The sequence below is a fragment of the Typopeltis vanoorti genome, chromosome 20 (genome assembly GCF_054136105.1).
Source record: "Typopeltis vanoorti isolate ZY-2024b chromosome 20, IOZ_Tvanoo_1.0, whole genome shotgun sequence".
Classification (NCBI taxonomy): domain Eukaryota; kingdom Metazoa; phylum Arthropoda; class Arachnida; order Uropygi; family Thelyphonidae; genus Typopeltis; species Typopeltis vanoorti.
The window spans coordinates 88,282,065-88,300,282 of record NC_143568.1 but is presented as its reverse complement, the minus strand read 5'-3'; the positions used below and the strand labels follow the sequence as shown (position 1 = coordinate 88,300,282).

General features: G+C 36.5%; 1 protein-coding gene across 1 annotated transcript in view; it reads right to left on the bottom strand.

Annotated features, from left to right (window-relative positions):
• LOC150095635 (dynein axonemal heavy chain 8-like) overlaps positions 1-18,218 on the bottom strand; it is a 2,108,518-nt gene that overhangs the window by 1,288,068 nt on the left and 802,232 nt on the right. Inside the window, exon 38 of the mRNA XM_090409931.1 lies at positions 2,409-2,516. Coding sequence (XP_090266057.1) covers positions 2,409-2,516 — 108 coding nt within the window. The remainder of the gene's footprint in view (positions 1-2,408; positions 2,517-18,218) is intronic.

The following is an 18,218-nucleotide window of genomic DNA, read 5'->3' as shown; positions in this document are numbered from 1 at the left end:
CAAGATCCCACTTTCCATAAACTTTTAATTTTCTCCTGTCTGCATTAATAATTAATCCACTGCTTTTGCTGAATTTTTCAAAAATACCAAAATATACATATATATGGAGTAATTATCCTTCAAAGTTCCAACTACATCATCAGCATATGCTGATACCTTATTTTCCTTTATAGTTAATGGAACTGTTATTCCTCAAACAGCATGTGTATTGTTAACGTCCTGCAGAAAAGGTTCAAGAACTAATGCAAAGAGCAGTGGACTGAGAGGGCAACCTTACTTGACTCCTTTTCGAATTTTTACTGGATTTGACAGGAACCTATTAACCAGAAGATGGGTGGCTGAATTGGCATACGCTCCTTTGATAACAGATAGTAGTTTTTTACCTACGCCAATTTTCTGGAGGATGCGGAATAGAAAGATGCTTGAGTAAGGTCTACTGATATCACTGCCATCGACTACTTTTTCATGTTAACTAAGCGGATTAGATCATGTAGCAGAAAAAGATTAAATTCTACTGCTCAACCTGGTACTCCATACACCTGTGTGCTTTTAATTATGTATCTCATTCCCACTTCAAGCCTGTTATTGATAATGGGGAAAAATATCTTGTATTCAGTATTAGATAGAGAAATAGGTCTCCAGCTGTTGATTAAGTTGTGATCTCTATTAGGTTTAGGAATGAGGATAGTATGGCTTGCTACAAATTCACTTGGTATGTCCTGATGAGAGAAAGGAATTAAATAGTGTAACTAGAATGGGATGAATACAGTCTCAGGCCTCGTGATAAAGTTCTATCTCTTGAACATCAGGTCCTGGGAATTTTCTTGTCTGATATGCATTATAGGAAGGGTCACTACCAGGACCAGTTTCAACCTTTATTGAGGTCTCATCAGTGGGAGACAGACCCTGAAGTGATACAAAGGTTTTGAAGTGATGCAGAAGTCATATTTGCATATACACATAGAAAAGGTGTGACACCTTATTAATAAAATACTCTGGATTAGAGATAGATGCTGAAAATTTTTTCAATTGTTTATACTGTAAATTAAAGAGGCCAAGAAATTATATTCTTAGTTTAATCTTTTATCCAAGTATAAGCAAACAAAGTTTGCACCTGAAGTATCTTCAGGACTGGGCAACTCGTATATAGAGGCTAATGACATTCACATCACTTGCCTTAGTATCCCATGATGCAAAGCACACATCCTTTCAGAGATGTATAATGCTATGCATTATAAGAAGGGTAACTACCAAGACTGGTTTCGACCTTTATTGAGGTCTCATCAACGGGAGCCCATTGATGTGATACCTGAAGTGATACCAAGTTTGAAGTAATGAAGAAGTTATATTTCCATATGCAAGTAGCCAAAAGGTGTCACACCTTATTAATAAAATACTCTGGATTAGAGATAGATGTTGAAAGTTTTTTGGCATCACGACTTGAAATGGTGGGATATAAAATTTTCCAATAGGATAGGAGGATAAAGAGAGGAGGGGGGGGGAGTATTGTTAATGATAGCAGAGGAATTGCATCCTTCAAGTGTCAGAGTGGAAAATAGTAGTAGTACATGTTAAGATTTTGATGCTGTTTGGTGTGAAGTTGAGATCAATAGAAGAGCATATCTAATATCAAACTTTTTTTTCTTCTCTACAATTTTTTTTTTTTTTAATTCTTCACTGGACCTTACTTTCTGGATAAACCTTGTATCTTCAAAAGTGTTATTCTAGCTGGCAATTTGGCAATTCAAGACATCTGTTATTACAAACAGGATCTCCTTTTAAGTTGCTAACTGATGATACAGTTGGTTCTGTCCACATGAATCAGTGTTATGATATGTATATTTCCAGATTCATTCAAAATTAGTCCTTTCTCCTATTCCTCCTTCTCCAAACTCCGTAACAAAACTATCCACAATTTCATTAGAAGATATTTCAAAGGTGTGTAGCAAATGCATATGCAGAATATGTTTGTTGTTGTTTTTTCTTTTATCCTGACATCTGTTTCATTCTATCACTTATAACATTTCCTGTAATATAAAAGTCATCTGAAAGAAGTATGTATATTTTCAGTCCTGAACCATTTAGAAGTAGTGGAAAGATTTGTAAGGAAAAGCTGTACAAGTAGACAGGAAAGGTTGTCTCTTGTCCTTGAAAGCACAAAACACTGATGGATTGATTAGGAAGATTAACTATATTCCAATTTACATTTCACACACATTTTTCTTGTCTAAGTAAAGAAGATCTAGTTTTTCTAAGGAGATTTTTTTTTTAAATTCATACATTATATGATTAGTGCATACACGACAACAACAATAAATCTTAACAAAATAAAATAAAAATAATGCTTTTTTTTTTTTTTTTAATTTCAGAAACTACTATAAGTGAATTATAGATTCTGTATGTCATACCTGTTTTGTCAATTGTTCTTCACAGAGTTTGTAGAGAGTAAAGAATTTGCGTGCTAGACTGCTATTTTCCTGAAAGCCACAGCTGGCTAGTTTAACTCTCATAATGATCTAATTTTAAAAGAAAGTAGAGTGGTATAAATATAACTGTTAAAGGTAGACTTTACCATAAATTTTTTTTTTCAAATGGCTATTTTTGAGAGTTTGTTCAAAACAGAAAATAATGCCTTCTACGCTAAGTACTTATGATTCAAAAGGCTAAATAACGGAGTGGTACAAAAAACAACATTTCGTAGTAATAATTTTTAATTACTCTTAACCGAACATAACTTATTATTAAAATGTTATTAATATTTATCACTAGCGTGAACTTTCTTTAAAAATTCTTTGTTATTTTTAAGCGCGTCGAAAAATTCACTACAATTTAGTTCACTATTAAGTTTGCAGCACAATTCAGCTTTTACTGTTGATTCAGCCATTCTACCTCTTTCTTAAGACCATATGTTATTCATTATTGAGAATATCCTTTCAACAGGTGAAGATGTGCCTGGCAGGCTGAAAATGTATTCTATAATTTGGACAAGATTGGGCAATGAAATGTTCTTTTCTTTGAAATGACTGAAGAGTTGTATCCATTTTTCTTCGCAACTTGTATTTTTCAAAATGTCATAGTTTGCCGACCAAAACGTTTTTGCATTCACCACTTTGTCAAACAGTTCATCCATGTTTATTGCATTATTTGCAAGAGTTTCATTAATTTTTTCACCTGAAGCTTCAATTTCCAACCAAGTTAATTCATTATTGTTTATCCAAGCAAAAGATTCTGCTCCACCAAAACTGTTTTTGCAAAGCTCAATGTAAGAAAGACATCAGTCATAAAATTTTGTAAACTCTTGTAGTACTGTATTAATATTAATATTTCCATTATTTTCCAGTATTCTAAAAAGCTTTTATGCTTCTTGAGGTATAAATTTATTATCACGCCTTTCCTCAAGATTTGTTTTTAATTTTCTAAGTTCAATGACAATATCTGTTGCACTCGCTTTTGTACTTTCCATAATCAAGATAGATTTGTTAAACAATTTGAGTTGCCCGTGCAAAAATCACAAATACATTTCATCATGACAGTGTTCTTGTGAAATAAAATATGATTTCAGTCCCTTATAGATTTCAAGTATTCTGTCAATAGCTGGAAGTAGCGAAAGAAAATGGGTGTTGCCATGTTGAAGAACCTTTTTATACTCCATCTACAAATTCACAGAACGCTTTTAGTTGAGTGACTCGAACTGTATAAAAGTGGAAATATTTATAAATTTTGACTACTAAAGCTTCTGTTTTAATAGGTAGAGCATCAACTGCAGTTTGAAGACAGTTGTGAGCGATGTGAGTACTGCAACCAATGCCCATAATATTTCTTCCTAGTTCCTTCTTCAGTCGACTATAAACATTGTTTTCTCCTCTCCGTTTTACACCCCCAAAATTAGTATTGCAGTTATCTCCACAAAATCCAATACTTTCTTTTGTTATATTATGAGTTTTTCATAACTGACATTAAATGGTTTGTCAGTATTTCTGCAGTTTTACCAGGAATTGATTGAAAGTCTAAAAGTTTAACTTTTATTCCACAATATGATACAAAATACTGCACAACACATGGCATGGTTTTAATTTCTTTCCTGTTGGAAAAATCAATTGATATTGTCACAAAAATTTGTTTTGTTTAAATCTTCACAAAGTTACTGAAACAACAGTGGCTCAATCATGGAATGAAAGAAAAGGCAGGAAGCTGGTTTAGCGAGTATCAAGATGAACTGTAAATGGATGTTGGATAGCAGCAGCTCTTGCTCATGTGGTTTTGGAGGAAAGTGGAGGAAAAGATACTGGCCAATTCAGGAGAGCACTGTCAGTGAAAGTATCTGGAGAACAGGCATAAGGTTTAAGCTGAATATCTTTGAGAGAGGATTCATTAATTAACCTGAGTGACTTCCTCTACATAGCATTGAACAATCTTAGAGAGGATTTCAGAGCACCACACTAAATGTGTGAGCAATATTCTATGGTTGGGTGAATTTGGGATTTGCATAGAATCAGCATTAAAGTTGTGAAGTAACATCTTGAGTGGAAAGGTACACTGAGTTTTCTGGCATTTGCAGAAGCTATGGCTGAGATGTGCTTGTGACAGGAAAGGTTGGACGTGTAGGTCAGTCCAAGAAGTGAAATCTGATCGTGTTCGAAGATCTGGGTATTACTAAAAGTGACCACTTGACTTCTCCAAATTTTTCCATGAATCGAGTCTATAGGTGGGCAGTGAAAGTCAGAAGATAAGCTGTAAACTGAGAGTGGCAAAATCCATATTGCTCTTCACAGTCTCAAGGTGTTATAGAAGTTGGTTGTTGATGACCTTCTGCATAGATTTTTTGAGAGAACAAAAGGGACAGAAACTGGATGGTAATTTGCCTGGCTGCCTTCTTTTCACCTTTCTTTGGAATGCACTAGATATAAGCCTGTTTCTATATTGCAGAGTTGCTATATCATTGTTGATAATTGAGAATGCAACAAATCTAGTTGCTGATGGTGGTAAAAGGTTCCAATTCAGAAAAACAGAATATAAAAGACAAACGATTTCACCTATTCCTTTTACAGTGACATGTGTTAATGAAACAGTTTGAGCTTTCTCACTTGTAAACTAAACTTACCTTAAATCAAAAATGTGGTTAAGATATGTGAAAGACATCCATTATATCTGTTGCATCTGATGAGTTATAATAATAAAATAATAATATATTTTTTTAAGTGTGAAACCTACTCATGTAAAGTTATAAGCATCTCATAACAATTAATGCTATATATAGAAATAATATGAAAACCTATCTCTGGAAACCAAACATGGAACTTTAACAAGACATACTTAACAGATTGGTAGATCAGATTGGTCAAGCCACCTTGAATAACACATAAATTACATTCACAATCATCCGAATGGAAAGTCTGTATTGGTAGACAATGCTCTGGATACATCTGCCCATATAATTAGATGTAAGGAAAACATTGATATTACACACAGAAGTTCTTATAGGTCTGAGAGACTACTTTCAGAATCAATATCAGCTATGAAGAAGCACTCTCCTAACCTCAACAAATATGGTTGCATTAATTTGGCAAAAATCTGAGAGACTGTGATTTTGAGATCTGATAGCCTGACTTCTCCAAATTAAATTTGTATCTTAAACATACTAGTTTTGAACAGCTATGCGTAGTTAATTCTTCCTAGTCTTTTTTATACAAATCTTGTACACTTAATGATGTAAGTCCAATAAATTATGAAACTTGTTGGGTTATATTGTTTATTTTAATAAAACTGTTTTATGTTAGAAACATGTAGTCTCAATACTGGAAATGAAATGAAGATAACATTATGGCTATCCAGTGCCATGTGATGACATTAGTTCTATTTCAGTTATGATTTGAACTGTTTACCACAATTATTTAGTTCAGTGTCATGTGTATATCACAGTTATAATTGTGCTCAGAAGATGCTGGGTAGAAACCTAGCAAAATACTAGCTAGTTAACCTTCCCATTGGCCGAAGTGGATGAAATACTCAGACACCTTAGGATTTTTCATGAATCAAAACATCATCGGCATTCTTCTTTGCATCATATAATATATTGTGGAACCATCAGTGGATTAACTCTAATGGAGCAACCTTTGTGTTACCTGACTTTAAGTATACTGTGTTACTTAGAATTTCTTCATTGCCGTTCAATCTTTCATTTTTTTTTTGTGGCACAATTTATTTTAATGTCTGTTCCCAAAGATGAAAAATTTCACATGTGAGAAAATAAATAATCAATACTGAAATTGAAATCAATACTGAAATAACCACAGATCAGTCTTTGCCATGAATTTATTTAATAGTACTAGTAGTAGTAGTAGTAAATTTGCTGTCTTTTATTTTTCAAATTACTGCAGTGGAACAGGACAGTGCATGTTTTTTCATTTTAGTGACAATATTGCAGAAATTATTTCAAACAATTTTCAAACACTTGCAATGAAAATCATTATGTTAAATATTAGGATTTTTTAAAAATAATATTTATTAAAATAAATATGAACTAGGAGTGGTCAACAGGTGGCAAGGAGAGAGAGCTGTGTTCATCAAGACTGCTCTGAAAAGATAAATTTTAAACTTAAAATTGTGTATGAAACTAGCAAAAAAAAGCTTTTTAAATATTGTTGTATGATAGTTGTGATTGGTAGGTGGTGTTCATTGTAGTTATAATTTTGTATTTATTAAATTTAGTTGTTTCTTGTGTGCAGCTTTGAGTGTGAGTAAAACAGCAGTGAAACATAAGATGTTGCAAAAGAAGAATGCAAGTGGCGCAGATTATACGAAAATGGTGAGATGCTGTGAATGCAGTATGTAAGAATGGGGAGAGATTGAAGATATTTATGTGGAGAGGATAAATAGGAGAGTTGAGGGAGTTTGAGTGTGAGTGTGTAAGTGTAGCATACTTATGAATTATGAAATATCATTGAATGTAAGTGGAGTTGATGGTGTGACTGAGTGCTTGAATGGTAACGGTAAGATAGCAGACAAAAGTGGCGATGAATTAGTGAAGTTGATTGGTAAGACAGTGTGTGTGGATGGTGGCATGTTAATGGCAGTGAGCAGTAAGACAGCAGACATGCCAAGTAAATAGCACTGAAAACTAATTGAAGATATGAATGCAGAGTTTGTAAAGATGAGGCAAGAAATTAAACATATGAGGAATGAACTGAGGAGGATTAGCAGGGGAATGTGAGGAAGAATGGGACAAAAGATATGAAAGAAATATTGAATGGTTTGAGAGTGGCAATGTATGGAGATTCAATAATAAGAGGTCTGGTGAGTGAAAAGGTGTACAAGGTCTGTTTTCTGAGAGGCAGAATGAGCAGAATGGTTGAAGCATTGGATAAGAGGACTGAGCAAAAGAGTTGGTAGTGGTAGTTGGCATGAATGATTTGACTGCTAATAAGAAAAATATAATGAAAGATGTCATGAGGCTCTTAAGGAGAATGAAAGATAACAGTGTGGTAAAGTAGTCAGACTGTTGCCTAGGTATGATAATGATGAGTTAAGAAGGTGAGAGAAGATTATGGTATGCTATCAGAATTTTACGAGGAGAAAGAAGTTCATTTTGCCAATGTGTGGGATTAATTTGAGGGATGGATAGAAATGTATAAAAGAGATTGGCTATATTTGAATGGATTTGGTATAAGTTAGTTGGAGAAACTGTTGCTGCAAAAGAGAAGGACTGAAGTAAATGTAGGACCTGAGGAAGAAAGGTTGTTGTGGAACAGCAGGAGAGTAAGGTAGGCAAGTTTGTGGATGGAGAGGTAAGTGGCAAATGAAGAGAATAACAGAGAAGGAACAAAGAGTATACAGAGAAATGAGGGAAGTTAGGGTGGACAGCAGACACTGTGTGAAAAGTGTAGATGATGGTTTCAGGAGTAGATCTGTATGTGTGCAAGAAAGAATTAAGACAGTCAAAGATGTGGGGTTGACATTTAGGTCTGGGGAGGGTGTAACATCAGTGAAGATAGGCAGAAATGGGCAAATAATAGTGTTGGGTTAGTGGGTCTTGTTATAGAATCAGAAATGAGCTAGTGTGTATGTTTACAAATGCTTTGAAAAGGGGAATTAAACTGTAGTGTTAATAAAGCTCATTCTCACAAAAATTGTTGGTATAAGTGAGACATGGTTCAACAAGGATGACATTCTGACAGGAATAGAGATGGAGGGATATGTAGTCGTTCAAGAAGACAGACAAAGCAAACAGGGAGAAAGGGTGATTCATGATGGAAGAGGAGTTATGCCCATCTAGGGTAGAGATACAAGGAGGAAATAGTGACAGTGGTTTTGCAGCAGTATGGTGTGAAGTGGAAGTGAACACAACGGATGTTTAGTAGGGTGTTCCTATAGACCTGGTTATATGGAAGGCGATGAAAAGGAAATTTTTAGAGAAATTGGACTGGCTAATAAGAAAAGGGTGATCATTATGGGCAATTTCAATTATGGTAATATAGAACGGAATGAAGAGACAGCATCAGAAACCAAAGAGAATGAATTTCTTGAGTTTTCAAGGGATAACTACCTTAATTAGTAGATAACAGAAGCCACATATGGATTGATGGCCTTCAATTTGATTATCACATCAGAAGATATTGTTGTAAATGAAGTGTCACATTTTTCTCCAGTGGGTGAAAGTGACCATGAATTGATGGTGGTGGCCAGCCATATCAGAACTTTTGTGAGAAAAGATTATATATGGGACTATGATTTGGGTAATTAGGGCAAATTCAGAAGGTGGTTTGCGGTGATATCATGGAATGAGGAATTGCATGGGAAGGAAATCAATGCTGTTTTGTCTCTACTCAGGAAGTATCTGGCAGAGGCAATGAACAAGTGTATTCCAAAGGTCAGGAGATTAAATACGATACATATAAAATGGATAACTGAAGAGGTGAAGTGTGAAATCAGGAAGAAAAAGGCATTGTGGAGATGGCACAAGATGAGTGGAGATAATCAGTTACATGAAGAGTACAAAAAGCAAACAAGGAAAGTGACTCACTTAGTAAAGGTAGCAAAAGTGCTATATGAGAAGCAGTTAGCAAATGACATTAAAAGAAATCCTAGTGAGTTTTTTTAATATGTGGCCATTAGAAGGAAGAATACTTATGAGAGGATAATGTTAGTCAGTGATAATGGGAGAATGGTAAACACTGAGGAGGATATACACTCAATGGACAAAACATCAGAAATAAGGGTGATGGGAAACTGATGCTGGCATCCCCAGCATCAGTTTCCCATTCAGTTTGATTACATTTACAGAGTAAAATGTAACCAAACTGAATGCAGATGGTAACAGTGGGGCTTCCCAACAGTGTATCACACTGTTGACGCAATGTTAGTAACTTTGATCTTAAACATATTATCGGCACAAGACAGACTTGTCTGTCTTGTGTTGATATCAAGGCTCACAACCGTATCAAGGTTCTATACCGAGAGTACACCATCAACGGATGTACCAGTGCCCAGCAAGCAAGTAGTAGCTAACCACATGCCATTGATGATGGGGGGGTCGGCATAGACTGTTCCAGGCTTGTACATACTAATTGCAGGGCAATCTTGGCACAACCAGTTTCAATGTTGGAAGTCAAAGCAGCTTCAGCGAACAAGTGGCATGGTGTACCCTGCATACCATGGGCTATGGGAGCCAATACCTTAATTGTGACCCACTGTTGACAGCTAGTCATCAGGCATTGTGCCTCGCCTAATGTGTTGAGACCATCAAAACTGGAACTATGCAGAGTGGATCAAAGTTGTGTGGTCTGATAATGAATCATGTTATCAGTTGTAACGAGGTTACGGGAGGGTGTGATGACAGCATGAGGCCATGGCCCTGTCGTGTCAAGCTGGCTCTGTTCAAGGAGGTGGCGGCTCTGTGATAGTTTGGGGAGAGTTCTCATGTGACACATTAGGTCCCTTAGTGTGTATAGAGGCCCATAAATGCTGCAAACTATCAGAATGTGCTGGCTGATCAATCATCTACACACTTTCATGGCATTCAAACATAATGCAGCCAATGGTCTGTTTCAGCAAGACAATGCGCCATCCCCCACTGGGCCACAACCACCCTGCACAACTAGTGGAACACTCATCTGAGTTTGGGACTATCCAGTGGCCCCTAAGTCCCTGGATTTAAATCCAATCAACTCTCTCTCTCTCTCTTTCTCTGAGATGCCATAGAGTGAGACCTTGGATCCAAGTATTTGGGACCAACACCTAAGGCATAGTTGTAGACAATGCTGCAACAGGTATGGCTAGAATTACCTCTGGCATCTGGTGGAGTCAATGCTGTAGAGAGCACAGGCCGTTATTTGCGCTAGAGGAGGACGGACATATTATTAGCTAGGTATCTCTAATATTATGTCCATTGAGTACCAGGTGTTTAAAGAGCACTGTGATTGTAACATAATGGAAAATTTGAGAGCAGTTGGAATGGGGGAGGAACCACTGATGGTGAGCGAGCAGGAGGTACATGAGGAATTGAATAAACTTGATGTCAACAAGGTCATGGGACTTGATGGTATATCACCACATGTCATGAGGGAATGTTCCAGGGAGTTAACAACAGCTTAAATGTATATTTTTAACATAAGATTTAGACTAGCCCAGTTTCCAAAGGAGTGGGAAGATAGCTAAATTGTTACACTTCATAAAGGAAGCAATAAGACTAAGGATTTGAAATATAGGCCAATCTGTTTCTCTAGAGTTGTGATCAAGGTAGTGGAGAAGCTAGTGAGGACAAGGATTCAGAATAGGGCAGACAGCAGCAGCAGCAGAATTAATGGACAGCATGGGTTTAATAAAGGAAGCTCATCTTTTAGTAATCTGCTTACTTATTATAACAAGGTCACAAATATATTGGACAAGGGATATGCATACACAGTTGTATATTTAGATTTTGCAAAGGCTTTTGATATATTACCACATGATAAACTAGTAGTTAAATTGAAACAGATGGGGTTGGATAGTAGATTAGTGCACTGGATTGGAGATTGTGTATGGGAGAGTGACATCCCAGAAGAGGAAAGCCACTAGTGGTGTGCAGCAGGGCGTTTCGTTCCATTTTTGTTTAATTTGTATGTAAATGACATTGGACAGTGCTTAAATGGTGATATACATTTTTTTTTCCAGATGATGCCAATTTAGTGAGAGTTATGAGAAGTAGAGTAGATGTTGTACATTTGCAAGAGGACCTAGACAGACCATCTGAATAGGTGAGTGTGTAGGGAGATGTCAGGTTAATGTTGCAAAGTGTAAGGTTTTAAAATTTTGGAAGCAAAGATGGGATGCAAAATATATGATGATGTATAGGTGACGACAATACAGCAGATTATGGGAATGATGCAGAGAACACTGAAGTGGAGAAGTTAGGATGTTTTGATTCCATTGTAAAAGACATTGGTTTTCAAAATAATGATGAGATGTTAGAGAGAGTTCAGAGAACGATTGACTAAGTTGCTTTCTGCTCTCTGGAATGTGGATTATGAGGACAGACTGAGAGAATAATGATTACACAGCCTAATATATAATGACAATACAGCAGATTATGGGAATGATGCAGAGAACACTGAAGTGGAGAAGTTAGGATGTTTTGATTCCATTGTAAAAGACATTGATCAGGCTGCATATGGATTGCTGTGCACAGATTTTGTTGCCAGGTTTTCAAAATAATGATGAGATGTTAGAGAGAGTTCAGAGAACGATTGACTAAGTTGCTTTCTGCTCTCTGGAATGTGGATTATGAGGACAGACTGAGAGAATAATGATTACACAGCCTAGTGGATAGAAGGAAGAGGGGAGAGATTATCGAGACGTATAAGTTGGTAAGGGATAATTATCAGATTAGTGTGGATGATATTTTTCATAGAATATCTGGAAACAGTTGGGAGAACGAGAAGCAATCTCTGGAAGTTGTATAAGTTGGATGTGAGCAAGGGGATGAATAGTAGATTTTTTTGCATGGAGAGTGATAGGTGATTAGAATGCATTGCCTTTTTGATGAGTGCAGGGACAGTGAATGCATTTAAGTCAAAACATGTTGTACATGTGTGAGTGGGACCGCCTACGATGAGTCTCTTGACTCCATGGAGATCTGTTGATAATAATAATGATGATGATGATGATGAACTTTTATTTTATTTTTCATGAAAAATATCATTTCAAAGATAATGATGTATAATTTTTAGAAACGTGTTCTGTTTTTACAAAAAAAACAAGTGATGTTAAATTGCCTTGCTTGCCAACAGGCTTCATTTCGGTGATGTAAAACATTATTTAATTAAGGGGATATTAGATCCCACATTGTTTTAAAACCGAATAAGAATAAGAAAATCGTTTTACACCCATAAATAATAATTTATGGGTGCACCTTTTTAACAACTAGTATAGCAGAGTATATAAGTTCTTTTCGCTATATAACATTGGTATTATACCTTGGTCTAGCTACTCACTGATGAGATCTCAATAAAGATCGAAACTGGTCTGGGTAGTGACCTCCCACCATAATGTATAACATTATACATCTCCTAGGAGATGGGTTTTAGATTATGGAAAATACTAAGAATAGCAATCAGAACTTTCTCCACCTTTGCAACGATTTGCCCTAGTTTGTACTACGTACTTGAACAAAGTGCTTTAGCTCACGCTAGTAGTTGCCAATACGGTTTTAGTTACTATATTCGGCATGAAACGCTCAGATTCTAATCCTTGAGGTTCTTATTTGGTTTTAAAACAATGTGGGATCTAATATCCGCTTAATTAAATAATGCCTTACTTGCATCACAGTTGTGAGACTTGAATATCAAAAAATTATATCTAATGATATTCATCATGAACTCATTTGCCTACACACTAAACTTAAAATTGAAACATAACATAACTTTTATAAGGAGGGTGTGAGCAGAGGAGTGAGGAAAAGGTTCTTTGCATGGAGAATGGTTGGTAAGTTCAACGGATTGCCTGAGTGTGTTGTGAATGTAGGCACACTGAATCAGTTTAAAGAACGGTTGGATGAGCACTGTGTGCAATAGTGTGTACCTCCCACGATAAGTCTCTCACTCCACAGAGATCAGATGTTAATAATAATAATAATAATAATAATAATATATTTTCTTTTTTTTTTTTGGGCGCACATTCCTATAATATCCAGTGCTTAACCACTATAGATATGACGAAAATAGATGAAAGATATTCTATATGACTGCATTCAAAATCTATGCTCATTTTGAAAATTTTCAATTGCATCTGACCCTTTCCCTCTCCACTCCTGGAAATGAATTATAAATAACTACTCTCTCCAAATGTGTACTGGTTTGAAAGTTTTCACAGACAATATTCAAAATCTATTACTTCGTTTTACCATTTTTGATAAAAAAAAAATAAGGCAATATGCCATGAAATGGTCCCAGTCAAGCATAGAGAGATCACATTGAATGAGTGTTATCAGTGGAAATAGCTGTAGATCAAGAAATGAGCTGTTGTGTTTATATACAAATGCTAGAAGTGTAAGAAAAAAGGCAGATGAAATAGTTGCACTAATTGAGTCTGTTCATCCAAACATTGTCGGAATAAGTGAGACATGGTTACCAGAGGACGACATCCTGACAGGAATAGAGATGGAAGGATATGAAGTGTTTCATGAGAATAGAAGGGGTAAAAAGGGAGGGGAGTGCTACTGGTGATAGAGAAAAAGTTATGTCCATACAAAGTAGAGAAGCAAGAGGGAAATAGTGCCAGTGGTTTTGAGGCAGTATGGTGTGAGATACAGGTGAATAGAATGAAATACTTGGATGCATGTTGTTGCAGACGAAGAAATGTGGATGGTAGTGACTATGAAATGTATAATCAAATTAGCCAAGCAAATAAGAAAAGAGTGAACATTATGGGTGATTTTAATTATGGCAATATAGACTTGAATGATGAGATAGCAACTGGAAGTAAAGAAAATGAGTTTCTTGAGTTTTTGAGGGATAATTCCCTCAGACAGCATGTAACAGAGGGCACACGAGGATTGAGGGCTTTGGATTTGGTCATCTCATCGGAGGATGTAATTATCAATGAGGTATCAAATCATCCACCAATTGGTGAAAGTGACCATGAGGTTATTACTTGGGTGGTTGCCAGCAGTGTGAGGACCTCTGTAAGAAAAGGGTATACCTGGAACTAGAAAGGGGGGGGGGGATTATGAAGACTGAGGAGATAGCTTGCAGGTGTAGCATGGAATGAGGAGTTAGTTGGAAAAGAGATCAATGCTTGGGGATTTTCAAAACTATCTAGCAGATGCAATGTTTAAATGATTCCAAGGGTGAGAAGGTTAAATGAATAAAGAGATTAAGCATGCAATACAGAGAAAAAGGGCATTATGGAGGCAGTATAAGAGAAGTGGAAATAATCAATTCCATGAGGACTACAAAGACCAGACAAGGCAGGTGACTTGGTTAGTGAGGGTAACTAAAAAGAAATATGAACAGCAGTTAGCTAATGAAGCCAGAAAGTATCCTAAGGAGATCTTTCGATATATAGCCAGCAAAAGAAAGAATGATTCTGGAAGTCTGACATTGATTGGAGAAAATGGTATAAAGACAGCTGTTGCAGAAGGTGTGGGGGAGATACTTAATGAGCAGTTCATAAAAATCTTTCAACATTTTGAATGTGACTTCATGGAGAGATGGAGAGCAGTTGATAATGGGGAAGAGATACCAACTATAAGTGAGTAAGAGGTGTATGGAAATTGAGCACACTAGCTGTAAAAAGCTGTGGGACTTGATAATATATCACCATGCATTCTGAAGGAATGCACCAGCGAGTTAATGCCAGCCTTGACATATTTTTTAATATGAGTCTAGCACCCAGTCAAGTTCCTAAGGAGCAGAGGAAGGGCAGGATTGTGTCACTTTATAAAGGAGGTGATAGAACTCAAGCATCAAGCTATAGGCCTATCTGTATGTCAGGTGTTGTAGTTAAGTTGTTGGAGAAGCTTGTGAGAACTAGGATCCAGAATTCGTTTGAAAAGAATGGTATTATCTTTGATGGACAGCATGGATTTAGCTAAAGGGAGGTAATGTTTTAGTAATCTCCTCACTTATTACAATAAGCTGACTGCTTCCATGGACAGAGGAGAAGGATACACAGTAATATACTTAGATTTCTCAAAGGCTTTTGATAGATTACCACATGATAAGTTGATAGTGAAACTAGAGCAGATGGGATTGGATATTAGACTGGTACATTGGATTGGAGATTGGCTATCTGATAGGTATCAACAAGTAGCGTATGGGGGAGAGATATACATGAAGAGGAAAATTACTAGTGGTGTGCCTCAGGGGTCTGTTTTAGGGCCATTACTGTTTAACTTGTATATTAATGATATTGGAGAAGATTTGGATGGAGATATTCAGTTGTTTGCAGATGATGCAAAGTTGAGACAAATATAGGAGGATCCAAGACTACTGTTGGAAATTACCTACTGATCAGCATATCAGGATTCATTGTCAAGGTCTTAGAGAAAGTAGTCAAGGGAAAAATACAGGAATGGATTGATGAAAATGAGATACTGTATAGGGGACAGCATGGTTTTGTGAAAGGTAGATCATGCCTCAGTACTTTCTCAGGTTTTATAACACAGTGACGTGTGAACTGGATAAGGGTAATAGGTTCACAGTGATACTGCTGGACCTCGCTAAAGCCTTTGACAGGATACCACATGGAAGTCTAATCCGTAAACTGCAATATATGGGAATGGATATAGGGTTGGTGAGATGGATAGAAGGGTGGTTGGTGAGAGATACCAGAGAGTAGTTTACTCAGGAGTAGAGTCCAAAAGATGGCCTGTGACTAGATGTGCCACAGTGTTCTGTTCTTAGACCACTGCTGTTTAATTTGTTCATTAACGATATAGGGAAGGATCTGAGAGGAACGGTTCATTTGTTTGCTGATGATGCTAAGTTGGGTAGGACAATAGTGAATGCAAATATGTCAAAATTTTGCAGGATGATTTGGATAGATTGGAGGTCTGGGCTAAGGAGAATGGATGTCAATTCAATGTGGCAAAATGTTAGGTTATGCATTTTGGGGTGAAAAGTTTAGCAGCAGTATATCACATTGGTGGAACTGTACTCCAGGAGATTGATGAGCCCAGGGACTTGGGAGTGTTGGTGGATAGGGAGTTTGAAGTTTAGGGGGCACATCGCAAAAGTGGCTAAATCAGCTCATCAAATCATTTGGATGCTGAAGAATACTCTGACGAGCAGAGATAAGCAAATTATTATTCCTCTGTATCAAGCCTTGATAAGACTCCATCTTGATTACTGTGCCCAGATCTGGTCACCTAGGTTTCTTCTTGATGGGGAGGAGGTTGGCAGGATCCAGAGCAGAGTGACCAATATGATAGCAGGTCTATGAATTGAACCTTATGAGAACAGGTTGAAGATTTGTGGGTTGCAGAAATTGGTTGATAGATGGAAAAGAGGAGATATGATTGAGACATTCAAATTGCTGAAGGGTTTCTATAAAATTAATGCAGAGGATTTTTTGAGAACCGGATTGGTGGTGGGAGGACTAGGGGACATCCATGGAAGCTGGGCTTTTTACTTTTAGAGTGGTGAATGAGTGGAATAAGCTGCCTGAGTCTGTTCTGGGTGCTATGACAGTGAATGAGTTCAAGGCAAAGTATGGTAGATACTGTGTGAATGGCAAATATTTGTGATGGACATGATCTTTAGAGCCTCCCTCGATGAGTCTAAGGACTTATTGGAGTCACCCAAGGAGTCCTTAGACTCAAAGAGTAATAATAATAATAACAATAATAACTTTATAAACTGTTTGATATTTTTAACATGTTGCAGGGACAATGAAATTGTTCCCAAGTTTATAAAAATCAAACGTGCATTGAAATCCTATAAGGCTAACAGAATATACAAAAAATGGAATTAGCTATATTAAGAGAAAGAATTGCAGCTACTAGAGCAGAATTGTCCAAGATTAACCAGGACACGTGTAATATACATAACGAACTTGCCATATCACTTCCGTCTGAACTATGGAATAACATAGGCACTATCACATACAATAAAGCTACAATGGTGTCTGAAAAGAAAAAACGCAGCCTAATTAAAAAATTCAATTCCCTTCTAAAATAAAAAGAAAAGCAAAGGAAACATCTAGATCATTCCAAAGTAGCAATTAACCTCTCCCCAAGAGTTCTAACAAGAGATGAAACAAATCTTCTTAAGAAAGGCTTTGGTTTTGCTGTAATGCCACGACAAGTCCCGAAAATTGATATCATAGCCCAAATTGAAAAAGAAATAAGAAATGTACTAGGAGATATAGCAGATCTGACCCGCATTCAAAGCACAGCATTACTATTAAATTGTAAATTACCACCAAAAAACAGAATTTGCAGTCCTTAATAAACTCAAATCAGACAAAAACATAGTTATAATCAAAGCAGACAAAGGGAATGCAACAGTGATTTTAAACTCAGAAGATTATAACAAAAAAATGAAAAGCCTTCTTGAAGATTCCAACACCTACATAGCATTAGACAGGGACCCCACTTGGCGAACTCACAACAAAACCAATGAACTTATCAAGAATAAACGAAATTGGTCTGAGATACTAAAAAGAAATTTACAATCGAAAGTTTGGATTGTAAATTTCCATTAGTTTCTAGAATATATGGAGTTCCCAAAATTCATAAATGAGATGTACCACTAAGACAGATAGTAGATGGAAGGGACTCTCCTAACCTCAAATCTGGCAAAGCACCTTACGAACTTGATTTTACCACATATAGGAAAAACACCATCGTTCATTAAGAACAGAACAGACTTCGTAGAGAAAGTAAAAAATATACACATTGATCTTTCAGACATACATATTAACGAGTTTAGATGTGGTCAGCCTTTTCACAAAGATTCCAAGAAATGAAACAGTAAACATCCTAGAAAATCTCTTCCCACCAGACATTGTACAGCTCTATGAACATTACATAAAAAACACATTCTTCCTTTACCAAGACAAACTCTGGGAACAAAAAGAAGGATTAGCAGTGGGTTCACTCCCTTCACCAGCTCTAGCAAACCTGTACATGGAAAAATTTGAAAATAATGCTCCACAAAACTGGCACATCAAATCAAAAATTTGGCTCCGCTATGTGGACAATATCTTCATCATTTGGCCAGGAACAGCACTAGAACTGACTG